Genomic DNA, 27,773 nt, shown 5'->3' on the forward strand with positions numbered 1-27,773 from the left:
CTGGGCATGTTAGCTAACCCTGGTGAGCAGCAGTCTTCTTGACTATAAAATGGGAGAGCGGCCTTACCCGCTTCCCACCGCTGGTGGGATGATCTAGGTGGCCTGTCGAGCCCCGTGCCCTGCAGGTCGGAGGGGCTCACTAGTGACACCCGTGGTGATGGTGATAAGTCAGCCTGGCTGAGGACCTACGGCCTGGGACTCTGTGAGAGTAGTCATCAGGGTGCATCCTTCTATTTGGGAACCCCCCCCCGCCCAGGGTGACTCTTCTCAATCCTTGGGCCTGGGCTGCACCCCTGGGATCACAGCTGACAAGAGCAGCTCTCTCCACCCACCTACCCGCAAACTCCTCGTCCAGCCCCCAGCAGCTCGGCCCACACCAAAGGCGCTGGCCTGAGAAAGGCACCACAGGGAGGGCCGACGCTGGACTCTCTCACGTGCCTTGCCGGGACACTTCCTTGCTTTTTCCCTTCCTGCCATTTCGGCTGATGGATGCCCCTTTCCCATGGCTAAGCTACTTAGAACTCTGAATTGGAGGAAACTGATTTTCAATGGAGATGCTGTGTGTTTCCCAAGAATGTCATTGTCGGGTCACTGTTGTCCCCCCTCAGAGCACCTTTCACCACACTGTGGAGCCATGGCCAACAAGCTGCCGTGGCTCGACTTCTCCCAAGTGGAGCAGGATCGATGGCTCTTCCAGATGAAGCCACTTCATGGAAGTTTATCAAACAAAATACATAAGAAAGCTAAGCATGGATTTTATACACACACTCCCGTGCATGCAAGGATGCTCACTGGCAGCTCTGTTCAGTGACGAGACCTGGAGACAAGCCCGGAAGTTCCAACCCCTGAAGTCTGGTGGCCCATGGAGAGCATGGTGGGCCTGCACGGGTGCCACAGAGGCTATATGGTCTGTATCACCAGGGGGAAAAAGCTACTGGCAGGAATAATATAAACAGTAGAGCTCACTTCTGTTAAAAAAAAAAATTAAGTGTAAAATCACATATATGTACATAGAGTATCTAAAAAGTAAATGCTGAGAAACCATTAGCATAGGTTATCTCTGGAGAATGGAATTGGAAGACAGAAGGAAGACTTTGACTCTTATATCCTCTGTCCCACTTAAATGTTTCACTCATTAGACATTAAGTTGTGATATATATATATGTTTTAACTCTTAATGTTAGAATAATTTCAGACTTAAAAGTTGCAGGAACAGTACAAGGAACTCCCGTGTCGCCTTCATGTAGATTCCCCAGTTGTTAACATCTGACCATATTTGCTTTATCATATTCTGTGTGTGTTGTGTGTATATATGCATGTATGTGTATATATATGATTTATAATTTTTTTCCTGAATCATTTGAAAGAGGGTGAGGAATATGATGCTCCTTTACTCCTACACAGCAGGGTATTTCCTAAGAACAGGTATACACTGCACTTCCCTAAGTCAGGAAAGGAACACGGCTGTAATACTGTAATCTTAAATTGTAATATCAGTTTTTAAGTAAAAGCGAATGAATGGGAACGAATATGTGGGCCTGTCTCAGGCCCTCGCCCTCACCTGCATCTCTGGCCACAAACCTTTGCAGATGCGGCCTCCAAACATGCAACCCAGGCATTCTTTGACTGTCTTCGTGCTGAGATGGAACAGTATGAGATCGAGGTGACTGTCATCAGCCCTGGCTACATCCACACCAACCTCTCTGTAAATGCTGTCACTGCTGATGGGTCCAAATATGGAGGTGAGGCCCTAGTTTCTCTTTTCTTCCGTGAAAAGCTGTCGGCTGGCGATAGCAAGATGTGCTTCTCTCACCTGATGATTCTTTGATTCTTTTTCATTTGGAATGTAATTTTTTTAAGTTTATTTATTTGAGAGAGACAGAAAGAGAGAGAGGGAGAGAGAGAGAGAGAGAGAGAGAGAGAGAGAGAATGAGTGGGGGAGGGGCAGAGAGAGAGAGAGAATCCATGCTGTCAGCACAGAGCCCAATGTGGGGCTCCATGCCACGAACCATGAGATCATGACCTGAACCTAAACCAAGAGTGGGGCACTTAACTTCCTGAACCACCCAGGGTGCCCCTGGAATATAATTTAAAAAAACCTTTTTTAAAAATGTTTACTTATTTTTGAGAGAGAGAGAGAGAGAGAGAGACAAAGTGTGAGCAGGGTAGGGACAGAGAGAGGGAGGCACAGAATCCGAAGCAGGCTCCAGGCCCTGAACTATCAGAAGGATGGAGGGCTCGAACTCAGGAACCGCAGGATCATGACCTGAGCCAAAGTCGGATGCTTAACTGATGGAGCCACCCAGGCGCCCCTGGAATATAATTTTTAAAACTAAAAAACTTGATGTATGGGTGTTGGTTATATATACTGTTGAATAATGGTCATTTACCACGAGCCATCCTTAGCCTGAGCATCACCATTGCAGCTGTTGGAACAGGGTCCCTGTTGGCCAGGACTCAGTCCTTAAAGGACTTTGAGAGCCAAGCTGAAATGCTGCCAGACTTTCCGCTAACCCATCCTCAGTGAATTAAAGTAAAATTAAAGTGGATTAATCGCATGGAAAGTATGGGTTGCTTGCCCCAAAAGATTCCCCACTCAGTGTGCTTGAGAAATGACTGATTTCAGGATACTCAAAGGAAAGAGCACAGTCTTCTGGGGTGACGCTGGGTGTACCGGTCTCAGATCTCCCATCTTGCTTCAGCCAAAGATGTGGTGAGCTGACCTGCAGTCACCACTAGTGGGCTGAATGGCCCGGCCCCAGCTGCAGGCTCAGGCCAGCCTCCCGGGTCAGGTGACCCATGCACGCTATTGCCCTGGGAACTGAGTTGCTTTCCCACACTTGCGTGGGGCCTGCCTCCCTCTTAAGTACTGACCTGCCTGTCCTGCCTCCCTGGATGTGACCTTTTGGGCCTATGCTATGGTGTTCACCAGGGGCCTCCTGTTCCTGCACCTCGCCTCGGCCAGACCTGAACTGCACATGCCCTGGATAGGCGCTCACTCAGCAAGTCAGCAGAAACCATATAGAGGCATAGAGCTAGAGAGGTTCATACTTATTTATACCTAGAAGAATCTCTTTTTTTTAAGTGTTTATTTTTGAGAGAGAGAGAGAGAGCAAGCAGGGGAGGGACAGAGAGAGAGGGAGACAGAGGACCGGAAGTGGGCTCCACAGTGACAGCCCAGAGCCCAGTCCAGTGCTTGAACTTGTGAACTGCGAGATCATGACCTGAGCCAAAGTTGCCCCTAGAAGAATCTTTTCCAACTGAGCCACCCAGGAACCCCTAGAGGAATGTTTTTTTCTCTTTTTAATGTAAAGCTCTTTTCCTTTTTTTTTTTTTTCCAGTTTATTTATTTATTCTGAGAGAGAGAGAGAGTGTGTGCGTGCGCACATGAGCAGGGGAAGGTCAGAGGGAGAAGAGGACAGAGGATCCTAAGCGGGCTCCAAGCTGACAGACAGCAGAGAGCCTGACGCAGGGCTCAAACTCACGAACCGTGAGATCATGATCTAAGCAAAGTCAGATGCTTAAGCCACTGAGCCACCCGGGTGCCCCTAGAAGAATCTTTTTTAAAAAATTCCCTCTATGGCCTTTAAAAAGAAGCAACTATCAGAAATCAATTCTGTGTTGACAAAAACCCAACGAGAACAGATATCGGTGAGGAGGCTCACGCGGTTTGGACAACTTACAAATAGTTTCAAATGGTCTGCGCTAGTGGCCTCTCCTCTCTGGCTGCCAACTGGTTCTGCTTGGTCGGCAACATTGTCACATCACTAGGAAAGAAGGAACATCAGTTGGCGTCAACCAGCCTAACACCTCCTAACCTCCCTGAGCTGCCTCTGACACCGAAAACGAACCAAGGATTTCTTCCTGTTCCTTACCGGTCACCACATGATGTGGGGAACTGGGACGTCTCTTCCTGACCCACCTCACTCTCAGTCTGGCCAGCTTGTCGTGCACATGAGGGGTCATAGTCTCCTCCTATCACCTGTCTGGCAGACCTCAGGCCAAGCTACCCCAGATAAATCAGTGCTGCAACACCCTTAGTTGTGCGTTCCGGTAGACAACAGTTCCCAAGGTCGGGAATCGGTGTGTGTGTGATTGCTCTTTGAGACCCCATCTGGGCTGGCCTTTGGCCTGTGTCATGAGCCACCAGTTGTAAGCACTTACAAGGTCACCCATCTACCTCGTTTCCACATCTCACCCACAGTCCCCTTTCCCCCTTCACACATACTGAGCTGCTGACGGCTTCCTCATTTCTTTGGAGTACGGAATAGTCAGGGATGGTGGCAAACCCCTTGCCTCCTGACAGACTGTGGCAAGGGCCCCATGATGGGAAATTCAGCCGACATCGGTTCATGTCACCTCAAGTCCTGCGGAGAGAGACCTCTGCTTCTAAGTTCATGTGTTTCTTTGGTTTTGTTTATTTTAGTTATGGACAAGACCACAGCCCAAGGCCGAAGCCCCGTGGAGGTGGCCCGAGATGTTCTGGCTGCAGTGGGGAAGAAAAAGAAAGATGTGATCCTGGCCGACCTCCTGCCTTCCTTGGCCATTTATCTGCGAACTCTGGCTCCTGGGCTCTTCTTCAGCCTCATGGCCTCCAGGGCCAGAAAGGAGCGGAAATCCAAGAACTCCTAGTCGCGCGTCCGAGCTGGGATAGGGAAGCAGCACCTGCCTGGGTACAGGTGCTGGACAAGGGACAGCTGTGTTTGTTGAGACTTTACTGGATGTTTGTCTTACGAGTGGGAAAGATGGAACATACATACACTTGTCCTGAACTGAAGATCCCTGGCTAGGCCTCTGCTAATAGAATGAAAACCAAAAAGGCAACAACCTTCTTCCCAGGGATGAGGGATAAACCTTACGGAACAAATGTGGAGCTCATTTTAAAGTAAGGACCTGAAATAAATGAATGAGCAGTCAGAGGTGTAGTCCTCAAGGGCTGGAAAAACTATGCCTCCTTTGAATTCCAGCCTCCGCCAGCTCCTAGAAAGTGTTTCAGCCTTGAAAACAGAAGACATCCTGACATCACCTGACCCAGTTCTCATATTTGACTTATCTGGACCACGTGCCTAATTGTTTTGGCAGAGGCACCTGTAGCACTCAAGGGAGAAGGCTGTCGTAAGAAGCCATCATCCATATCCATTTTCAGGGCTCTACAGTCCATCATCCAACATGACCAATGGGCTAATATGCCTTCTGTCTTCCAGCATAACCCAAGTGATGCCGGCTTTAGTTCCTAAAAGGAATTCCCTGTTTCCCCTGTAAACTCTCACCTCAAGCCCCGTAGACCAGGCCCCACTCCAAGCAGAAGACGAATTTATTAAGGAAACAGGCAAAGGGGAGAGGAAAACCCCACATGGTCCCGTGTATCCTCTAGGAAAGAAGACTCAGAAGCCTGGTCAGGTGGGGAGGGATTGTAAAGCGGCATCTGGTCCCTGGTGAGAGCAGTCATTTGCCAGCTGTGCCTGTTGGATGCCTGCTTCCACCTTTTTGATTTCTTAAAAATACATGGTTGAGGTTCAATGAGTGAATCAACTTCATATTGAAAGTTTAGGACGAAACTTTTCCTATTATTGAGGCTGAAAGTGGAAATTGTGGGTGTATTGTATGACTTTCCCAACTTGGAATAAAAATCTTGCATATCATACCGGCACCTCGCACTGTGTCCCAACTCTGGTCCTATGGAGCTTGTGTTTTAAAAGCTATCCCTGAAATAAAAATGGCCAAAGCCACAGCCTGTGGTTAGTGTTTGAGGCCGTCAAGTTTCCTGAGAGCAGGAGCATGAAGAGTGGGGCGTTAGATCTGGTGATCTTCCCCAGCTCCCACCATGGGCCTGAACATTCCAAGGGCCCCTGGTTGAAATGTGGATATAGACATATGGGTTGGCTCTTCATCTTCCAAATAAACCATCTACTTCCCTCCAGACATGGAACAGAGAGACCTTACTGTTCACATCAGGGCTCTTAGAGCCAGGGAAGAGCTGGACCCAAGACAGCAGTAGCAGCCACTCTAAAGCCTAGTGTGACATTGAGTTAAATGGCCAAGGGCACAGCAGGTGCTCAGGAAAAGGCAGTGACAAAGAAAGCTTTTCCTCTAAATGGGAATGAGAGAACATCTCTCCTTGGACACTTGTTGATGGGCACTTTCAACAGGGCCCGTATCCAAGTGCTGCCCTTTTCTCTCCGATAAACAAAACGGGCAGCACCTGGAGGCCGATGCGATCTCCTGCCCTCAAAAGAACACACGTTTAGCAGCCACACGGTCTGTCATCAAAAGACGTCAAACGCACTGTTGAGGTGGTTGCTTTGGGGGCCACTGTGACAGTGGCCGGGAGCCCCCCAAGCCCTGACTGGGGTGCAGGTGGCACGCAGAACTTGGAGCAGACGTGCAGGGTCTCAACCTAGATACAACACTTGAGCCAGATCCCAAACCACTGGATGTGTCTTTACCGTACATTCTTGAAGACTCAACCAACTCACTTGCTAAAACTTACTTTAGAAACCTTATATTCTATCGTATGAATAGTGAATAATGTAATACAAACAACCATTAAATTTAGCTGGATCTGGCTGTCTGCCAAAGGCTGAGGCCCAGCTGCCCTTGAGGAGGTCGGCAAGGTCAGAGAGGTACTGAAGATCCGCTCGCACCGCAGCACATGCTCTCTCCGGCCTTTGAAACTACGCAGAGGACTAAAAGGGCAAGCGATTCAGGGTTCTTCAAAAGTCCGTGTGGCACGTCAAGCCATGTTGGGGGGACTCTGGAGTTGGGCGCGGCTCCCCGGAGACAGCACTGCCTGGTAAAGGCGGGGCTTGCTGTCTCCACTGGGATGGCGGCCGCAGGACCAGGACCCCAACTTGGCATCTCTTTTTAAAAATGTTTTAAAAATGTAGATCCTAGTTACTTAACACATAGTGTGCTAATGATTTCAGGAATAGAATCTAGTGGCTCATCACTTACATAGAACACCTGGTCCTCCTCCCAGCAAGTGCCCTTAGTGCCCATCGCTCCTTTAGCCCATCTCCCCACCCAACACCCGAGAGCAACCCTCAGTTTGTTCTCTGTATTTAAGAGTCTCTTACGGTTTGTCTCCCTCTCTGTTTTTATATTATTTTTTCTTCCCTCCCCTTATGTTCATTTGTTTTTTATCTTAAATTCCACATGTGAGTGAAATCATGATTGGAATACATTTATTCCATTGAATGTATATACCACATCTTCTTTATCCATTCACCAGGCAGTGGACATTGGGCTCTTTCTATACTTTGGCTACTGTCAATAGTGCTGCTACAAACATTGGGGTGCATGTGCCCCTTCGAATCAGCACTCCTGTGTCCTTTAGATAAATTCCTAATAGTGCAATTGCTGGGTCGCAGGGTAGTTCTATTTTCAGTTTTTGGAGGAACCTCCATACTGTTTTCCACAGTGGCTGCACCAGTTTGCATTCCCACCAGCAGTGCAAAAGGGTTCCTCTCTATCTGCACCAACATCTGTTGTCGCCTGAGTTGTTCATCGTGGCCATTTGGCAGGTGTGAGGTATTATCTCACTGTGGTTTTGATTTGTGTTTCCCTGATAATGTCACTCTTGCTTTCAGATCGGTGTCTGAATACGAACATCTGCCGCCTGGGGTGGTGGCGGTGCTGTTCCAGTTTCTCCTTTCTGTCCTCAAAGCTTTGTTCTCTCTCTCTTTCATCCTGGGATTCTGGGTATGGTTGAAAAGCTCAGTTCTGGATTGCTTCTGCCTGCAGATGAAGTTCAAAGGCACTTTCCACTTTGCTCTTTAGGTCTCCTGGTGTTTCACTGGTCCGAGGGCAGAAGCAGGCGCGCCTGTGTTTCGTGCCCAAATCAGAGCATGGAAAGTACAACCAAGTGAGTTTCCAGATGGCAGCACCACACATCTGCACACTGCTGAGCGGCCACGGCTCGCGAGTGACTGGATGGAATGGTGAGCGCGCAGCTGCCTGGGCACACTGCCCGGCTCCTCGCAGGCTCCATGGAAGGAGTCTCCCTCCCCTTCAGTGGGGCCTGACAGCTGCTGAAGCAGATGTGAACACTTCGGAGGGCGCAGATAGACTAACGAAGAGAGACCGCCCCTGAGCGCTTGCCAGGATCTGCTCCCCCTGCATTCTTGACGAGTTGACCTTTACAAAGGCTCTCTGCTCTCCTCTGAAACTGGGGTGAGACTGGGCAGTTCCAACAAGACTCACGTAATTAGGTTAATTGCACGATGCATTCACAGAAATGGCACGCACAAGGCTCGTGTGTGGACTTTGCAGAGAAGGGCCCAGCCGACTTGGCCTTTGTTTCTCAGTTGGCAGTGACTTAAAAATTGCTGTTTCTTCCAGAGCATCGTGGCACGTCACAGAGGAGCACAACCCACTTGTCAGCGATGTCGAAGTGGGAAGGCGACGGGAACAGAGAAGCCGGCGCCCACAGAAGGGAATCCTTCCAGCTGCAGGAGGTGTGATCCTGCCGCTCCCCTTCCCAGCCAGTTTGGGGCGCCGCTCCCGTAGAGGCCTGGAACATGAGAGTCCTGCCCCGCGCTCCCCAGCAGTGCCGAGCCCTCACCCTGGCAGGAGACCTGTAAGTGAGGTGGTGTCTCAGAACCTGGGCTAGTCCACCCGACAAGAATCAGTTTGTTGAGCGCAGCCTCAGGCACCTTGTTCGCACTTGGCCTCTTCTCCTGGTGAGGGCTTCTGCTCAGCCCTCAACCCACCGAGATGGCTACTTGTCCACTTCTAGCCTCCTGCCCCAGGAAAGCTGATGTGCAGGCAGAGCATGGGGCTCCCTTTCCGAACCTGGGCCGTTTATTACAAAAACACCTACCATTCCGGCCCAGCAGGCTCGAGAGCCAGCAGCCAGACGCCCAAGGGACCGCAGGCACTGTACAATTGAGACCAGGTCTATTTGTCTGGGATCGCTACCAATTTATCCTTTTGCTCCAGACGGCCAGACTGCCCCGTGAACGACAGTGTGTAGCCAACACCATTTTGCCACCCGGCATTCGAATGAGTGATTAGTATTTCTAGGCTCCTCGGAGTTACAGTTTTTCAAACTCTTTGTGGATGATGGACGGTCCATTTTGAAAGCTTTTAAAAGCTCTGAATCTCCCTTACAATAAATAGCCCAGTCACTCCCTTTGAGCTCTGAACACCTCCGCATGCACCCCTTCATTATTCTCTGGTATCAGCTCTTCCTGGTAGAGCCTTTAAAACTAGGTTGCTTCTTGAAGATGGACCCTTCAGAAAGAAGTACCATGTAGCTCTTCAGGGAGGACTGAGCAGGCCTTAGGAAGGTTGCAGTTAAGGCGGGGAACCCAGTGTCTTTGTGGAAAGGCCGGTTTCATTTATCCGAAACCTTACAGGGATATGGAGGATGGTGTGCAATCTGCCCTTTGCTGTGAGGGGGACACGGGACCTGACTGCTATGGAACGGGAACACTGAGACGGGCGCCGAGGGGAGGGTGCTTCCTCAGCCTAGGGCAGTGGGCTTGAACTCAGGGTCCGCCTCAGGAACAGCTCGGGTGCCGATGTTCATTTGTGTGTCCTTCAAAATCAAAAGCTCTGGACAGGGGATCCCAGGCCTCAGTTCTCCACGTGGACCCAAACGGAAACCCAGTGACCTCTGGACCTCGTCACCTGATCCTACCACGTGGCCCGAGCAGCATTCAGCTGTGCTGGCCTTGAGAACGAGGCCGCCGTCAGAGGTGAACCGCTCTGGGAAGGGTCTGGGCCTGCCTTGTTCCGAGGCCCGTCCTTGCTGTGGATGGCGACACCAGGTGCCCACCGCTGCCCCGGGCGAGCTACCACCCAGAGCAGACTGTGGGCAGCAGCTAGGCAGTCATGGAAAGAGAAGACACCCGAAGTTGAAATTCTCATAATTTTAATGGTCAATAGCTTCTGGTTGGCTCTGGATGGTACAGTTAAACAATATACTTAAAGACCTCCCCCCGCCCCCCGCAAGCGCATTCACATCCCCTCGGCAGCCGTGCCGCCAACGCGCACCGCCCGGTCTTCCCAGACTTCCACCGCTCGGACCCCCTGCGGGTTATGGAAATCCATATCTTAGTGTAAGGAGTTGAAAAACCCTTGGTACGCCTGTGACCTGTGTTATTTTTTTAAAATAACAGATATTAAACCAAACACCTTCCCAGGCTCCGCCGCCGCCTCACAGAGCAAAAACCTGTTACTGTGGCAAATCTGAACACTCTGTGGTCTCTCGTGGGCCGGGCCGATTGCTTCTCTCCCTGTTCTACTGAAATCATACGGCATAGAGTTCGTAAATCTTCTTTACACAGTACACCAGGGCGGCGAGTGCTATCGTGTTGTGCAGTCTCTTTCTGTGCAGGTCGTCCTTCCGGACCAGCACCACCGGGGTGGACGAAGTGAGTGTGTGCAGGGGCAGGCGGGACAGTTTATAGGCGTCGTACTCCACTTGGTACTTGCAGCAAGGGTCAAACTGCCAGGAGATGCCGTAGAGGGTGCAGCAGGCCAGGCTGAGCACGCCTGCGGGCAGGGAGATGTAGTGGGAGTAATCTAAGGGCAGCGCCAACGGGGTGAAGAGGCAGGCGGTGCCCGCCAGCACGGTGGTCTTGTGCAGGCAGTTGCCCACGGTGATCCAGCGGGCAGTCTCGTCGCCGATGCGCGTGGGCTCGATCACGATGTACTTGTACTGGGCTTCCAGGGCCTGCTCCAGCTCGTACTCAAACTGGTCTTGGGCGTTCTCCCCATTGTAGATCTCGTGCACGATGTAACAGTCTGTGGCCGACAAGCTCACCCTTGGAGTGGGGGTGGGGTGGGGGGGGGAGAGAGAGGAGACAGTTAGGCTGAGGGGCACACACACCACGCTTCGGCGCTGAGACGCCGCGAGAGGTTCGTGACTCAAGTCTGGGCCTGGCGCTCAGCAGAGAGCCTGAGCTCCTGAGGGCACCACATCTCACTTAGGAGTTAATCCTCCCTGGAACCCAATATGTAAGATAGGAAAGATTTTATTGTTTTTCTGAGAGAATGATTACTAGTGAAATGTAGAAAAGACACAGGAAAGAAGGGGTACCCAGCTCTCCAGAAGATGACAGCCTATGATGTGTACTGGGCCCGGGAGATAGCCTGAGGCAGTGGACAGATCCAAGTTCCCTAAGGAGCCCCAAGGAAGAAAGAATGGTTTCAGCCGGGATTCTTATCAACACAGAGGCCCAAGGTCGGCAGAGTGACACGTGCTCTTGGTTAATCAGGGCGATTGCAGGAGGAGGCTTCTTTGATGGAAACCAACAGACCTGAGACCGACAAAGCCAAACACTCTGCCCTTTGCAAAGTTTAGAAGGAGTCAGCCCTGCCCTGCGGGACAAAAGATAGATAGATAGGGTCGCCTTCGCCTTGGATGAAGGAGCACAAAACTCCTCCGGCCGTCAACAGAGGACAAGCTGCACAAAGCCCCCACGGCCCTTCCCAAAGCCAGCAGCCTCAAGAACAGCAGTGACTCTGAAATTTAGTGTACGGACGACACAAAGGGCCCCAGAGGTTCTGGCCCATTCTGACCCTGGTCCTCCAGGCCTCTGTAGGTGTTTACTGCCAGTAAATCCTCCTCTCGTTCATATAAGAAACACTTCACAAAGACCCACTTCAAGTGGCTGAGCTGATCCGACGTCCCCCTGGGACTAGGGACGGGCGGCCTGACCCTCACCAGCGGAAGACAAATCTGGACGCTTACAGACAACTCAGCTCTGGGTCAAGGCCAGATAGCTGGCTGTGACCGTGGGCCACGGGGCATCGCAGGCAGTTTCGGGATCCTATGTGAGGTCCCTCCAGTGCAGACTTTGCATCCAAAGCAGAGTCTTTCCACACCCCCTGATGGGCAAACCTAAATATAGACCTGTACGTGCCTTGTCATTTCCATTTGGCTTGTTTCAGCCTGTCCAGATCTTTCCAAATCTCCATACTGCTGTCTAGCATATACTGTTTCTCCTAGTTTTGTGTTCTCTGTTCATCTGGTAAAAAGCCTTCTTTATACCAGCCTCTGAGAGGGCACTGCTAGACACAGCTCAAGGCTGGATCAAGTCACTTAACCCCTGTCACAGGCAGTGCAGAGCACCTCTCACATATGCCTCAGCGGCTGTGAAACAAGGTCACCCCCAGAAGCTCTAGGTCTTGGCCCTCCTTCAGAGATGAAAGCAATTACATGTTAGATGTGGTGAAAATCAGGTTGTCATGGGCGCACTTCAAGGACAAAGGCCGGGCGATCAGAGCCCGAGACCACAGTGACAGACCCCTGAGCACTCCTTCCAGTTACTACCTACTACCCCCAGGCAGGATTCAGCACAGTAGAAACTACTTTCAGCCAACAAATAAGCAAACCTAAGAGGCAGTTTCACTCTGTTAGGAAAATGCCTGATCAATACTCTCCTGTGGGCACATCAGAAAGGAAAAGTCACTTAGGGGCGCCTGGGTGGCTCAGTCGGTTGAGCAACCGACTTCAGCTCAGGTCATGAGCTCGCGGTCCTTGAGTTCGAGCCCCGTGTCGGGCTCTGTGCTGACAGCTCAGAGCCTGGAGCCTGCTTCAGATTCGGTGTCTCTGTCTCTCTCTGCCCCTCCCCCGCTCATACTGTCTCTCCCTCTCAAAAAACAAATAAAACATTAAAAAAAAAAACAAAACAAGAAAGGAAAAGTCACTGGTAACAGGCTGACCGTGCCCCCAGGGGCAGGGGGAAGGGCATCCTCCAGGAGGGGCCTCCGATCCGGGTGGGAAGCACTGTAGCAAAAGGCACGGGCTGGGACTCGGGCAGAGGGAAGTCTTTATCCTGAAAAGGTAACTGTAATTAAGCTGGGCTCAAGGAAGCCTCGTAATTAAATCACAGGCCCTAATTAACCGGCGTGCACTGGGGAGAAGTTGTTCCCTGGGGGTCGGACAAGAAGCCTCCTAAACATGGGACGTTGCCAAAGCAGCTCACCAGTAGTCAGGGCTGCCTCTCCACGATGGGTCAATGAGTTGTTTCCACAAGAGTCCACCGGAAGTTGAGAAAACAGGAAAAGTGGGGTTTGCCCTTTCAAGGCCTCCACTTGGTTTTCGTTCAGAGAGAGGAGATGGGGCTGTTTCAGTCCTTCCTCCCAGGCAGGACTCAGCACTTTAGAAGCCAGTTAGCAAACACGCCAACCTGAGAGGCAGGGTTTCACGCTGGTCGGGTAAGTCACTGGTAAGGGGCTGACTGCGCGCGTGCGTGCAGGGGCAGGGAGAGGGCTTGCTCCCGGGCCGCGCGTTCAGGTGGTGGAGAGGAGACACTTCCAAGGCCGTGTGTCCTGCTGACTATCAGAGCGAGTCCAGGGATGCCTTTCTGGCCACAAGGTTCCTCTAGAATGTTCAAAGCCGAACGTGGGTGTCAAGACTGGGATTATAGAATGTTCCTGACCAAACCCAACTCGACCTCAGTACGGTGCCCTCTCTGCCCAGCAGATTGTAGCCATCCTGAACATGGTGGAAAAAAAGTACCGTGAGGCCCAATAAGAAATGCCTGTTGAAACCCCACCGACCTAGAACAGACTGCTCCATTCTGGAGGCCCGTCAGCAGGGAGATCCCACCTCGCCCTCCCCCAGCTTCTGCAAGCCCCGCCGGCATCCCTATCCACACCGCCTGCCTTTTCCCAGCCCGCCTGCCTTTCCCCAGCCCGTCCCAGGGGCGGGCGTGGTGGGCACGGTACTCTTCTGTCCTTTGTTGACACAGATGAGTAGGTGTGTCTACGGGTCCCTTCGAGCCTGACCCTGTACCCTCCGGGTTCCTGTCTCACCGCTGCTGTCACGTGTGCCTGCGTCAGGCCGGACGGCACAGGAACGGACAGTGAGGGGACATGGACGGCCGTCCACCCTCTGCCTTCCGGCTGCCGGCAAGTCACAAACACCACAGCTCAGAGGAGTGTGTGTGGGCACAGGTTTGCTCCCCCAATATACACATCCAGAGCACGCCGGCTTCCTAAAGCCGCCGCGGCTTTCTGTGGGCCGGCCACCCCACTCCTACCCATCACCAGTCGCCCACAGTGCAAAAACAAAAGAGCGTAAGCCACACTGAAGTAACATCCCAGGGGCCTTCAAACAAGGCACCCTCTGCAGCCAGTCCAGCAGGCAGGCACTGCCACACCACTGCCCTGACCCTCTCGAATCCTCTCAAAGCCAAACTACTCGGCCCAAATTCAGGAAAGGGATTCTTGTTCTTGTTTCATTGCCAAAGGATATAATCTGAAGTCTGGAGAAGGAGATTTGCAACATATACAAGGAGATAGCAAGGTTCGAAACACACACACACACACACACACACACACACACACGTTGGGGCCCCCCTCTGTTAGAGGCCACCCCATCAAGTACTCCACTTCCACCTGGCTGTGGCAGCTGGGGTGCCCTATGTGCCTGCAAACATAGGTGTTAAAAGCTGCCTGGACCACAGGATTCAGTTCACATGGCTGCCATGGGCAGTTACTTCAGAAACTTGGTGGCTGACTACTCCCAGGAGAGAGGCATGTCCATCACCACCCAGGTACCCCAGGGCCCACCCACGTGTGGCTTGCTTGTTTCCGGGTCAAATGTAACCCAACTAAAGAAGGAGCCTAGTTAGAAGGTTGCCCTGAACAATTTCAGAGCATTACCAGCCAACCCCCAACTTGAACCCTGGTACACAAGTGCATATGGGAAAAAAAAAAAAAAAAAAAAAAGCTAACTGGGAGTCTCTGGGGCTTAAGGGACTTCATTTGTGCTTTCCATGGCAGGTGTGTAATGACCAGTAAGAGTCCTAATAAAGAGTTCATGTAAAAAAAAAAAGAGGAAGAGTGTGAGAGGGAAAGAGCAGTGATGGAAAAGTATCTACGAGATCAGTGAAAAAGGCCAAATCCAGAACAGTGATTAGAGTATGCGAACTTTAGTGCACATGCTTGCTTTTACACGCATTTCTGGAAGTACAAAGACCTGAGAATTCTATCACTTGGGGAGAGGCATGGAGTGGCTCCAGAAAGGAGAGTCCCGTTTACCAAATGGCTTCTGAACCTCTCGAATTCAGCACGTTCCGTGGTACTTACCACGAGGTAAGGGTTACGCTCTTGCACACCCTCTCTGCCAGTGCTGAGATCGATGCGCACGTTGAGCCCTTAACCAGCCTGTGGAGCAGAACATCAACCCATCTGAGCTGGGGTGGCGGCTACAGATGTGGCCTCAGGGTCACGGGCACTTGTGACCGGGGCTCTTGGATCCGCCTCCCTCCCTCTGCCTTTAACCACAGTGGGCCCGAGACCCTCCGCTCTCCTCCTCTGAATCTGTGCATCAGAGGGATCCCTTGGAAACACTGGCTTTGTGGTGAGAAGGTGGCCGTAATGAAGAAGCAACCTGACAAACTCCATTCCCTGGGTGCGGGTATCTTCTCTGCACAGCTGGCAGCCTGCCCGGCATGTGGCCCTGGGGTCCCCTGCACCACTGGGAAGCTTCTCTCAGAGGGATCTGAAATTACAGAAGTAGTCTCAAACATGGGATACCCAAAGTCTGCAGATACCTCCCCAAAAGTCAGAGCTGCGCAAAAAAGTTCTGAGTGGCACTGTCCGAGAAGAGCAGAACTGATGGGAAGGGATCGATAAATTGAGCTGTTCCTCCACGAGAGGGAAACCGGAGGTACAGCTGAATCCCTCCCATGCAAAGCGAAGGAGAAAGCAGGTTTAGAACACACGCAGACGGACAGACACATTCGGAAGCACACAGAACGCAAGGATACGGCATTTAGGAACGTTTTCATGTGTGGTGACTAGGAAGAAAAACAAGGAAAGGACAATTCAGGAGCGAGGTGGCCTCTGCCTGCAAGAAGGGACATGTGCGCCAGGGTAATGCTAGTTTTCTACTTCTTAGGCTGAGCGGTGAGCACGCAGGTTTAACTATCTTCAAATCACGGGGAAATACAGATGAAATTTCCTGTCCTAACCATTTGTAAGTGTGCAGCTCAGTAGCATTAGGTCATATTGCTGGGCAACCAATCTCCAGGACGGTTTCATCTTGCGAAACTAAAACTCTGTCCCCGTTAAACGACAGCTCCCAGCCCCCACTCCCCACCTTCTACTCTGCGTCTCTGTGAATCTGATAACCTTAGGTACCACACGCAAGTGAAATCATATAGTATTTGTCCTTTTGTGGCTGGCTTACTTAACGTAATGTTCTTAAGGTTCATTCAGGTTATGCAGCATGAGTCAGAACTTCCTTTCTGTTTAAAGACGAATAAACAATGTTCCATCATATGTATACACCTCACTTGTCTATCCATCATCCATCCATGATGCTTGGGCCATTTCCACCTTCTGGCGAACGTGGTATAAACCTACCTGCTCAACTCTCTGCTTTTAATCCTTCTGGATACGTATCTAGAAGGACTGTCGGATCATGTGGTCATTCTTTTCATTTTTTAGATTTTTTTAGAGAGACGGATCCGCGTGCAGGTGTGTGAGCAGGGGAAGGGCAGGCAGAGAGAATCTTAAGGATACAGACTCCAAGCTCGGTGCAGAGCCTGACTCGGGACTCAATCTCGTGACTCTGAGATCATGACCTGAGCCGAAATCAAGAATCAGACACTTAACTGACTAAGCCACCCAGGCGCCCCTAATTCTTTTCATTTTTGAGGAACCACCACACCGTCTTCCACAGTGGGTGCATCATTTTATTTTTTAAAATTTATTTACTTTGAGGGAGAGAGAACACGAGCACGAATGGGGGGAGGGGGAGAGAGAGAATCCCAAGCAGGCTCTGCTCTGTCAGTGCAGAGTCCGATGCGGAGCTTTAACTCGTGAAGCCATGAGATCATGACCTGGGCCAAAATCAAGGGTCAGCCACTTAACCGACTGAGTCACCCGCATGCCCCACGGCTGCGTCATTTTATATTCCCACCAAAAGAACATGAGGGTTCCAACTGCTCCACATCCTCACCAGAAGTTATTATTTTGTTTTTTAAAAAATGTTTTATTTATCTTTTGAGAGAGCACGTAAACAGGGAAAGGGCAGGGGGTGGGGTGGACGGTGGACAGAGGATCTGAAGCGGCTCTGTGCTGACACGCTGACGGCAGTGAGCCTGATGCGGGGCTCGAACTCACGAACCACGAGATCACGACCTGAGCCGAAGTTGGACACTCAACCGACGGAGCCACCCAGGTGCCTGTTTTTGTATCTCACTGTGCTTTTGATTTGTACTTTTTTTTTTTTTTAATTTTTTTTTCAACGTTTTTTTTTTTTAAATTTTTTTTTCAACGTTTTTTATTTATTTTTGGGACAGAGAGAGACAGAGCATGAACGGGGGAGGGGCAGAGAGAGAGGGAGACACAGAATCGGAAACAGGCTCCAGGCTCCGAGCCGTCAGCCCAGAGCCCGACGCGGGGCTCGAACTCACGGACCGCGAGATCGTGACCTGGCTGAAGTCGGACGCTTAACCGACTGCGCCACCCAGGCGCCCCTGATTTGTACTTTAAAAAAAATTTTTTTTTTAACGTTTATTTATTTTTGAGACAGAGAGAGACAGAGCATGAACCGGGGAGGGGCAGAGAGAGAGGGAGACATAGAATCCGAAACAGGCTCCGGGCTCTGAGCTGTCAGCACAGAGCCTGACGCGGGGCTCGAACTCACGGACCGGGAGATCATGGCCTGAGCCGAAGTCGGCTGCTTAACCGACTGAGCCACCCAGGCGCCTCTGATTTGTACTTTTTAATGACAGCGTTACTGAGACAGAAGTCACAGGCCACACAACTCACCCATTTGGAGTGTACAATTCGGTGGCTCAGCACTTGCACCAAGTTGTGTAACAAACAGCACAATCGATACTAGAATATTTCCATCACCCCAAAGAGAAACCCCACGGCTCCCCATTTCCCCCAGCCCCCGGCAAGCACCCGTCCCCTTCCTGACTCGATGGACTCACCTATTCTGCACGTTTCATATGAATGCAATTATGTTTGTGGTCTTTTGTGACTGGCTTCTTTCATTTAGCATAAGGTTCTCAAAGGCCAGACGTATGGTAGCAAGTTTATGACTTTCCACATATTAGAAACATACTTTGGGTCTGTTTAATATACAATTTTTAAAAATCCAAGACAAAACACCTGGAGGGAAGTATCAAAGATGCAATACGTGGAAAACGGTCGACAATGGTTTTCCCCGGATGGTGGCCTAACAGGTGACTGAGATTTTATTTTCCTTCATACATTATCTGTATTCTTCAAAAAAGAAAACAAAGAATCATGGGTTTCTCTTATAACAGTGGGAAAATTCACTGCACGCATTTTCTTAAAAAGAAAAGTCTTGTTCAACAGCCCATATCCCTTGGGGTGACGAGGGCAGACAGCCACGGGCCCTCGGCAGCCGGAGGGGGCCCAGTTCCGGCTCCGGCAGCGTCTCTGTGCCCGCGGAGAAGCCCACGCTACCAGGGAAGCACCCCGCCACCGCGAGCCTGGGCACAGGCGGCATCTCGTGGCTGCGGTGTCCTGCCGGGGTCACACCCGTGCGGTCCTGCCAGGGAGGAGGAGGAAAATTCCACTTCCCAGTTCGCTCACGCAAGCCCCCATCACCTTCTGGTCGTGGCAGAACCAGAAGAACCTAATCGAACTGTGGCGGAAGCGCCTGCTTCAGGCCTACGTCCCGGAGCGGGCCTGCGGCTCACAGGCAGCGCCCAGGCATGCGCTCCCTCCCACGTGACATACAGAGGATGTCAATCCTGAGCTCTGTGAAGGCAGAGTGTGTTTTCGTCACGGTATCCCCTGCACTGGGCCTGAATGTGACGGGTCACCTAAATGCATCGGCAGGGCGGGGCGCCCGGGTGCTTCAGTCGGTTAAGCGTCTGACTTCTATCTCAGGTCATGATCTCACCGTCCATGGGTTCGGGCCCCTCGTCGGGCTCCATGCTGCCGGTGCGGAGCCTGCTAGGGACTCTCCCTCCCCCTCTCTCTGCCCCTCCCCCACTTATTTACGCTCTTTCTCTCAAAATAAATAAACTTAAAAAAAAAAAAAGACAGTGGAAACTCATTTGAAATAACTGACAGGAGAAAATTACATGAAACTAGGTCCATATGTCAGGTTGCTCTCCGCCTAATAAGCACGTGGTCACCTATGCTCTGTGAGGTGCCGGACTGTCCCTCTAGCCCCCAGATCGAGGAGAACGCACTTTTGGCTAACCGAAAGGAGCAAGTGCTCCCTCAGAGAGGGAGTAGGAGCCAGAGAGGCAGTAGGACCGTACATTGTGGATTGAAAGCCCAACAAGGGGGCGCCCAGGTGGCTCAGCAGCTAAGCATCCGACTCCTGGTTTTGGCTCAGGTCATGATCTCAGGGTTCGTGGGGTTGAGCCCTGCGTCGGGCTCTGCGCTGACAGCGTGGAGCCTGCTTGGGGCTGTCTCTCGCGCTCTCTGCCCCTCCCCCGCTCATACTCTATCTCAAAACAAATACAAAAACTTAAAAAAAAAAAAAAAGTTGGAAAATTAAAAAAAAAACAAACGAAAAGAGTGGGGGCAATTAGTACAGGAAGACACAGGCAGGTAGCCCCAAATATTGAGGACGGTTCCAAACGGGCCGAGGAACTTCCACAGGCACCTGACATTATCATCTGTCTCAAAGGAAGCCCCACGCGAGACCACACTTTCCTCCTCTGTACTCTGGAAACCGAGCAGCTCTCTGCCGTGGGAAGAACACAGCGCACCAAGGGTGGGAGTCAAGAGACCTGGATTCAGGTTCCCTCTCGGTTACTCACTGGCTTTGTATCCAAGGGCAACACACCCGGCCGTTTCGAGCCGGGCCGCCCCGCGTCAACTAGGGCAGAGGCCTTACCTCTCCCCCAGGGCCGCCGTGGAGGTGGAGCAGGGGTCAGGCGTGCACGCCAAAGTGAAGGCCGCCAAGCACCGCCCCCATGTGAGGCCCAGGCGGCTGTTTACATTTAAATTAATTAAAACTACAATAAAAAGGTGCCCGGGTGGCTCGGCTTTGGCTCAGGTCACGATCTCACGGCTCGTGGGTTCGAGCCCCGCGTCGGGCTCTGCGCTGCTGAGCCTGCTTGGGATTCTCTCTGTCCCTCCCCCGCTCGTGCACGTGCTCTCTCTCCCTCAAAATAAATAAATACATAAATAATCTTAAAAAGAAAACCGTAAAATAAAAAATCCAGTTGCTCAGACGCGGGAGCCACACTTCCAATGCTCACGCACACGTGGCTAACGGCTACCCTCACGGACAGAACAGATCGGCGACGCTTCTGTCGTGGCAGAAAATCCTACTGAACAGCCCTGAGCTAGAGAACTCTTATGGCTACTAAGTGATTACTGGCTTTCCCAAGAACTCTGTGGCCCGTCCAGTGGCTGCTGGCACCGGGGACCGAGCACAGTGGCAGCCGGGAGGTTCCCCTGTGCCGGCTCTATGGAGCACCTCCCGCCTCCTCCCGCGGCCCCTGCTCACTGAGGCCCAGGACACAGAAGCTAAACTCAGGCCTGGCTTCAGCCGCCTCCTCCCGTCCCTGGGTACAAGGTTGCCCCTCCGTTCTTCAGAAAGTCGGGTCCGCGCTGGAACGCGGCCTACGGGACTGAACCACTGAGGCACAAGTCAGCGCTGCCGGAATCCAGACTGCTCACGTAAATCAAGGAAAATGGAAAGTCGTGCCTAACAGGATGAACCCCAGCGGATGATCTTAACACGCAACATCCAATTTCTGGGAGCAGAACGTGTGGCCCAGCCGTGCCGGGCTCCACCTTCTGGCAGCCAGCTGAGGAGGACCCACAACCGTCAAGGGCCGCACACCCAGAGACTTGGGGGCGGATGCCGTACCCGCGCGGCTCATCCAGACCAGGAGGAGAGAAACATTTTTACCACACGCTAGAGCCAGAACGGCAGTTTTCCAAGAGAAATAAAATACCCCAGACCCCTAAGGTGCCTCAGCTCTAAAAGGAAAGGATCAGACCAGAATGAGGAGAATGTCACTCCCGGAATGTGAGCCACCTGCCCACGTGGCTTGTGGCCCATCTGTTCGGCTGGCCTGGGAACTGCGCCCTTCACCAGCCATCCGGGAGCACGTCTGTCCAATTCATATACGAAACAAAGCGGCAGAAAGGAGGCCCAAGTCCTGGGGAATAAGGTGTGGTACGCAAAGATGGGGAAGCAGTCCCGTGGCACGGGCCGCCTAGACACGCCGACGGCTGCACAAGCCAGGGGAGAGGAGGGCCACGAAAGGTGATCTCACACTACAACCTGAGCATTTAGTCCAGTTTGCACGGCCCTCTGAACACCCCAGGTCTTCAGACAGCGCCGCTGCCTCGCACCATGGTCAGAATCAGATCAAGGACTTCTTCACATGATGAGAAAAACAGGAACTGACAGCACGTGGCTATACTCCCATTCCAACAATCACGGAGAACTCAGGGATGCTCAGAGGCCCTGAGGGAGTGAAGAGAAGCAGCCCGAGTGGGACAGGAGGGACCGTCTGTGAGCTGGTCCGCGTTGGCACCCGAGTGGCAGAACACACAGATGCCTGCACTGTGCCTTCCTAGATGGGCAAGCGTGTCTCAAAGACGCCGACGGGACAAGTGGCAATCTGTGTCGTGTGCTCACTGCCAGGGTGCTGAATTTTGGACAAGAATTCAGGTTACAGCTCAGAGTGTGATCTTCTTCATTACAAACACTGTTGATTCCCTGGATTTAATGGAGCGGAGAGAAAAATCAACATGCAAGCAGCTATCATTTTGCTATTTCTTACCCCTCTCCTATTTTAGTCTAGACCAGTATTGTTGTATCAACAGAACTTTCTGCAGTGATGGATGTGTTCTCTATCTGTGCTGTCCAGTGTGGTAGCCCCAAGCCACGTGTGGCTACTGAGCACATGAAATGTGACTAGTGTGACTGAGGAGCCGAATTTTGAATCACTTTTTACTTTTATTTTTTTAAGGAATCTCTACACCCGACGTGGGGCTTGAACTCACAGCCCCGAGATCAAGAGTTGCATGCCTCACCGACTGAGCCGGCCAGGAGCTCCTGTTTTTAATTACTTTAAATTTAATTGCCACATGTGACTAGTGGCTACTGAATGAACACAGCTCTAGACTCAAGAACCAGGTAAAGAATTCACACATTGGGTATTCTAAAGTGGACCGTCATTAACGCTGTCTTGTGGACAGTCTGGCACTAGGCAGGGCCTTTAAATACAAGTCATGCTTTGGAGTTTGCAGGCCCTGGCGAATCTGGAAAGTTTGCCCAAAGTGTTGCTCTGCTCCAGCCCCTGCCCCAAACCAGGCAACGTGTCCTTCAGTTTCAGCATAAAGCAGACTCCAACTAGGTGTGTCAAGCAATTCTAGAAAGTGGTCTCACAACGTGAAGCTGAGACTTGAGTCAGCATGGATGTGACATGGAACAAACTCATTTAAGAGGGCCATGAACAGCCTATTTCCGACGCTGGAGCCAATAATATGCTTGGGCCTCTTAATCTGCGGCGCTGGGCAATCAATTAATCCAGCCTGCCCCACCCGAACACTCTTTCCGCCCACTGAGCAGGGATGGAGGTGTGCCCAGAAGTTAGCTAGCTGGCCCAGCAGCGGGTTATGTTTCCATCCCCTGCTCAGCGTGGGAGGATCTTTGGGAAACCGGGCTCCGGCAAATGTCCCCTCCAACAGAGCCCGGGTAGGGCCTCGCAGCAAAGGCAAACAGAGGGGCTCCCCCCAGCCACACCACGTTATCTGGAAGAAAGAGAGATGGTGCCACCCGAATCACAAAACCTGACACCCCAACCCTGGCTCACATACAGCATCTGCATGAGTGAGCAGTTCCAGGCCAAAGGTTGCGATCTGAACACCTAAGGAGACTAGGCAGGTAACTGCAGTGAGTCGAGCTGTCAGGTGAGTAATGAACTAGAGAGTACTTGCCTTGGCCAAAAATGTCGGCCACCACTCAGCTTTGCGAGGAGAGTTTTATGTGAAACCTTTCAGCTCCTAAGTACTGGCAACTAACTTAAATTCTTTTTTAAAACCGATGGTCAACAGCCTCTGGGCTGCTGGTTTGCAAACTCAGTTTTGAATTAATGCTGGTCTCCAACCGAGGAGAAAAAAATCCCCAGTATCTGATTTCTCAGATCAATAAAAGCTTAACTTGTACTGGCACGGCCCTTGGATGACGTCTGGGGCATCCCCACTTGGCCCTTTCAATTGTTTTTGTCCAGTAAGGACAAATGCCTTTCAGATACTCTTGAGTCTTCTAAACAGGTCACTTCCTATTACTAAAGGATTAATGTTCAGATTGAAGACCTTGAAGACGTTTGCCAGGTTTAAAGACCATCTGGAAACCTTTAACTTCTTCCTATGGTCTGATCTAAGAAATACCAGATGAGAGTTGGAAAAACAAAAATATCTGCTTGCCATTCACTGCTTTTCCACGGAAGAGGAAATGCAGAACTGATAACATTGGGTAACTCTGAGCTTAAGAATAAAATGCAAGCTGGTTTATCACAACCATCAAAAAGGAATCTTCTGAGCTGAGAAAGCCATCTGCACTAAACAGCAATGAACGTGATAGAATCAAAGAAAAGGAAAAGGAGGGTAGTTGAGAGAAAGGGGGGGGGGGTGAGGGGAGAGAGAGAAAGATAACTTTTCTGTTTAATAAGCCTCTCCAAAAAGACCAAAAAAAGCAAACACAAAACTTTCCTGCTGACCTCTGCTATACCAACCAAGCCATAACAAAATGGACTGAGCAGTCGAATCCAGGTGATTCCACCAATACACACCCTTTCCCAAATTTCTGGTAGCTGAACAGCTAGCTTCTAGTGGCTTCTACTAGGTGACACTGCTTTCCTGAAGCAAAAACTGTAAATTCAACACGAAGCACGAAAACTATTCCAATCTCATCTTCTACAAGTCAGTTCTACAAATCGAGATCCACCTTGGAAGACACAAGTCCCTTGCTCCGTATCCACACACCATTCATTAGGAAAGGTCACTTCAAAGGACTTCCACGGCAGGGGCGCTTGCAGAGAACCCGCGAAAAGTCGCAAACATCGAGGGTTCGAGGAAGCGGCCGGTTCTCGGCCCGGGAGACAAACTGGGGAAGGTTAAGGCTCCCCTGATAAACGTGCAGACTGCACTGCCCTGCCCGCAGCTGGCCCACTTAGTGAAGGTTTCCCCTTCCTTCTCCCTTCCCCGAGCTATTCCTCGCCACGTCAGGGGTCGCGGCCAATATGACCACGCTCGTGGCCAGGTGGGACGGGAGCTTCGGTCGCCGCTCGGCCGCGGGATGCTAGGCGGGTCCCTCGGGCCTGCGCGGGGCTCCGGATCCTTCCCGCGTGGCCCGGCCTCGATCCCCGGCCCGACCCTGTACGGCCGCGGCCCACTTCGCCCGGCCCCGCCATCGTCACCTCCCCTGAACCCTCCATGGAGACCGCCTCAGCCCAGCTAGAGGGGGCGCCGGCTCCCACCCAGATCCTGGGTCGGCCCGAGCAGGAACCCCGCGTGCCCCGCAGGGGTACGAGGAGGGCGAGTGGGCGAGAAGGGGGAGCCCGGGTACGAAGGCAGGGACAGCGGTGCGGCTCCAGGAGGCTTTACTGGCTCCCCGGCTCCTAAGCCACTCGTCCTGGGAGAGCAACAGGCCCCCGGATCTCACCTCTCTCGGGCGCTGCCGCCACTGCTGCCCGGGCCAAGACGCCTCCTTCCCCAAGCGGCCATCTTGGAGACACTCTGCTCGCAAATGTCTCGCGCCAAGACGGCCTCGGGATAGCGGGCGGACTGAAGGGAAATGTAGTCCGGGCCACATCCCCGGACTGCCCGGGAGGTGAAAATCGAGCCCCACGGGACTACAATGTCCAAAATGCATCGCGCGCGCCGGAAGCACCGCCTCCTTGACGTCGCCTGGGAAATGTAGTCCTCAAACCTTCCAGTAGAAGGAGGCACTCTGGGAGGAGTTCTATTCAGGACACCTTTTTAGAAATTAAAATTCCCAAAATTCACAGGCTAGGAGTTACAGGCGCCCACCCGTTAGTACGGCCTTGGGCTTCAAGAGCAAAGCGCGGAAGGAGAGTGGAAAGGAAAGTGCCTACAACTCCCAGAGCGCCACGCGGGAGGCGTCCCGGCGCTGCCCGCTGCAGTCGCCGAGCGGCGCCGCGCTTGCTGTGAGGCCCGCCTGTCGCTTGTCGGTCCTACCCGCGCTCGCCGCCCTCGCGCCCGCCCCGCAGCCGGCGCGTCCAGCCGGCGCCTCGGTCTCGCCCTCCGCGAAGGTGGCCCGATCTGCCCTTCACAGCCGCCTCTGTCCACTAAGGTCACCGAGGGGCCCGAGGCGCCACCGGCCCTTCTCGGAGGCCCTCGCTACTCCCGCTCCATTCCCCCAAATGCTCTGGACTCCCGGGATGCTCTGGGGACAGGACGGACGCGGTCCCTGCTGCCACGAAAGTCCCTGCTTGCAGACTGTTGGAATTGAGAATCTCAAAGCAGAGAAGAGGAAGAACTACAACACGCGATCATTGCTATGAAAGAAACATGGTCCCGTAGAGAGAAAAGCCGATTTTAGGTGGGCCAACTTAGGCCCTTTGGTCTCCACCACGCCTCCCACTCGTGTCTTGGTGCGGGGACGTGAGCATAATCGCATATTTCCGTGTCTTTGAAGGTATATGGGGGGCAACACCCCCGCCGCCCCCGACGGGATCCCTGCACAGGACCTGGCATTTCCCTGCCTGGAGGCTGCTGTAAAGTCAGGAGAGACTAAATGGAAACCACGGATTCCTAGATGCGGCTCCCGTGAACCTTTGGGCTATTTGGGGGGAACCTTTGCAGTGTTTGAACTTATAGTCCCTCTCCTGCTTTCCACAGACAACGTTGCCAGACACATTAGGGGGCTCCATAAATATTTGAGCACCTCTTAATATGTCAAAATGTCCAGATTCAAAGACAGGAAGAAGCACAGCGCTCCCAGCATCCAACTCTGGTGGAGCTCAGCAAGCCTGGGCAGGGGGTTGGCAGGTGTAGAAGGCACTTTTACCACTGAGGATTCATCAGTATTTCCTTCCAGCTCACATTCTGCGGTAGATTTAAATGCTTGAAATCCTCTCACAGTCCCTCATCACCTATACGATGAAATTCAAGCTCCTTAGCACAATCTGGAAGCCCCTTCGTGGTTTGGAGGTTGTCTAACTGACCAGGTTCAACTGCCTCTCCTTGCCTGGAACTTGCCAGGCTGGCGAATTCAGAACATTTGTAGGTCCCTAGTTGTTTCATGTTTTCCCTAAAAGTCTTTCTCTCCCAGCCAACAATCCTTTGTCCGTTCCCCCCGCCAACTATCCTTTAGACTTGAGTCTGGTCCCTCAGAACTATCTGCTCTTCTCGTTGGGTCACACAACCTTGCCTCAGAGTCCCGATGTGTAACGCTGCTGGAGACCTCTGAGCAGTTATACAGATAGGCCCGTTTTCTCCAGCCCGGTGTGGTGATTAAGAGGGTTTCTGGGGATTCTAGAACAGCTGGGTTTGAAGCATGGCTCCCCCATTCTGGATCCGGGGCTGCTTCTATAACCTGCTTCTCACAGCTTCCTTGTTGGCCAGGCAGCGGTGATATTAGCAGCTCTCCTCACACGACTGCTATGGACACGATATAGGATGATACGTGTGTGGAACTTATCCATAAATGTTAGATAAGGTGACAAGAACAGCTGATGGCTATGTGTGCCCAGCCCTGTTCAAAGTGTTACGTGTTCCAAGTGTCACATGGTGAGTGATTTAACTCTTCTCATCTTCACAACAGCCTTGTGAAAGTGTTATCAGCATTCTCATTGTGCAAATGAGGGAACCGCCCAAGTGACTTTCCAAGGTCACCCTGCCTGCCGGGTCAAGAATGGTGCCAGGAATTGAACCCAAGCTGTCTGATTGCAGAGATCACACCATGCTATGGCGCCTCTCAGGAAAAGCTCTGGAAACGCCACCTTCGTCAACGAGGACCGGTCCCAGGCCAGCGTCTAAAGCACAGAGGAAATGTTAAGTGCTCCAACAGCTGTGGACCTAGCATGATCTTCCCATCTCCCTGGCTCTTGCGCTTAACTCCTGGCAGGCCATCTGCTTCCAACCTGCTGACTTGAGCTGAGATCCTGCCCTCACCCCCAGAATGTTGCCTCTTGATCACTGATAGTGCACAGACACCTTCGGGAAGGTTCATAGGGAGGCTGGTTCACTCAGCTCGTAGCAACTGAGCACCCAGTTACTGAGGGTACATCCTGAATGGTGGGAATTGAAATTCCTGTGGCCTCCCGCTCAGTGGAGCCTCCTGAAGAGACCCCTGAACTGCTAGCAGACAACCAGCCGGTGGGAAAGGCGGGGCCTCGCTGGTGCTCAAAAATAATGGCACTTCTCGTGCACCCTTTTCACTCATTCATTCTTAGAGCCAACAAGTATTGAGTGCACATTCAGTGCCGGGTACTCTCAGGCACCAGAGACAGCATTTAGTAAGGTAAGCACCGTTCCTGGTCTCATGGGCTTTCCACTGTGAGTAAATATTTTCAGAGAATTTCTAAGAAATCAAGCAGGGTGATGTAGAGTGGCTTGGGGATTGTGGGTGGCTACAGGAGCTCTCTCTCAAGAGGTGACGTTTGCACAGGACCTGAATGAAGAGAAACCGTGTGCACGTGTAGAACTAGCGACAGAATGTTCTGCACAAGAGAAGAGGTGTGAAGGCTCTGGAGTGTGAGCAAGCTTGATGTGTCCCAGAAATGAGATGAGGATACCCGGAGCATGGTGAGGGAGGAGAGGTGCTGGGTTTGCCTTTGGTTAAGTCACTTCCTCTCTCTGAATTTCAGCGTTCT

General features: G+C 52.0%; 2 protein-coding genes and 1 long non-coding RNA gene across 11 annotated transcripts in view; 2 read left to right on the top strand and 1 right to left on the bottom strand.

The window, feature by feature from the left end:
• The window catches only part of DHRS7B (dehydrogenase/reductase 7B), a 60,991-nt gene extending 55,349 nt beyond the window's left edge, over positions 1 to 5,642 (top strand). For both annotated transcript variants that reach the window (XM_042915206.1, XM_042915207.1), the window contains exons 6-7: positions 1,590 to 1,742; positions 4,427 to 5,642. In XM_042915206.1, coding sequence (XP_042771140.1) covers positions 1,590 to 1,742; positions 4,427 to 4,632 — 359 coding nt within the window. In that variant the 3' untranslated portion in view covers positions 4,633 to 5,642. The remainder of the gene's footprint in view (positions 1 to 1,589; positions 1,743 to 4,426) is intronic.
• A 1,793-nt stretch (positions 5,643 to 7,435) lies between these two features.
• LOC122206361 lies at positions 7,436 to 10,085 on the top strand. Its single transcript, XR_006196435.1, has 2 exons — positions 7,436 to 7,940; positions 8,341 to 10,085. It is a non-coding gene; the product is annotated as an uncharacterized LOC122206361 (long non-coding RNA).
• TMEM11 (transmembrane protein 11) lies at positions 9,861 to 24,748 on the bottom strand. Of its 8 annotated transcripts, XM_042915441.1 has the most exons (5): positions 24,599 to 24,671; positions 21,209 to 21,649; positions 15,353 to 15,463; positions 15,049 to 15,126; positions 9,861 to 10,772 (listed from the first exon to the last, which is right to left on the bottom strand). In XM_042915441.1, the coding sequence occupies exons 3-5, from the start codon at positions 15,364 to 15,366 to the stop codon at positions 10,256 to 10,258; spliced, it is 609 nt and encodes a 202-aa protein (XP_042771375.1). In that variant the 5' UTR covers positions 15,367 to 15,463; positions 21,209 to 21,649; positions 24,599 to 24,671; the 3' UTR covers positions 9,861 to 10,255. The 8 variants fall into 8 exon arrangements, 4 of the variants coding, with proteins under 4 accessions (XP_042771375.1, XP_042771374.1, XP_042771377.1 ...); XM_042915440.1 differs by lacking the exon at positions 21,209 to 21,649 and having other exon boundaries at positions 24,599 to 24,696; XM_042915443.1 differs by lacking the exons at positions 15,049 to 15,126; positions 15,353 to 15,463; positions 21,209 to 21,649; positions 24,599 to 24,671 and adding exons at positions 12,676 to 12,788; positions 12,939 to 13,026.
• Between the last annotated feature and the right edge of the window lie 3,025 nt (positions 24,749 to 27,773).

The sequence above is a fragment of the Panthera leo genome, chromosome E1 (genome assembly GCF_018350215.1).
Source record: "Panthera leo isolate Ple1 chromosome E1, P.leo_Ple1_pat1.1, whole genome shotgun sequence".
Classification (NCBI taxonomy): Eukaryota; Metazoa; Chordata; class Mammalia; order Carnivora; family Felidae; genus Panthera; species Panthera leo.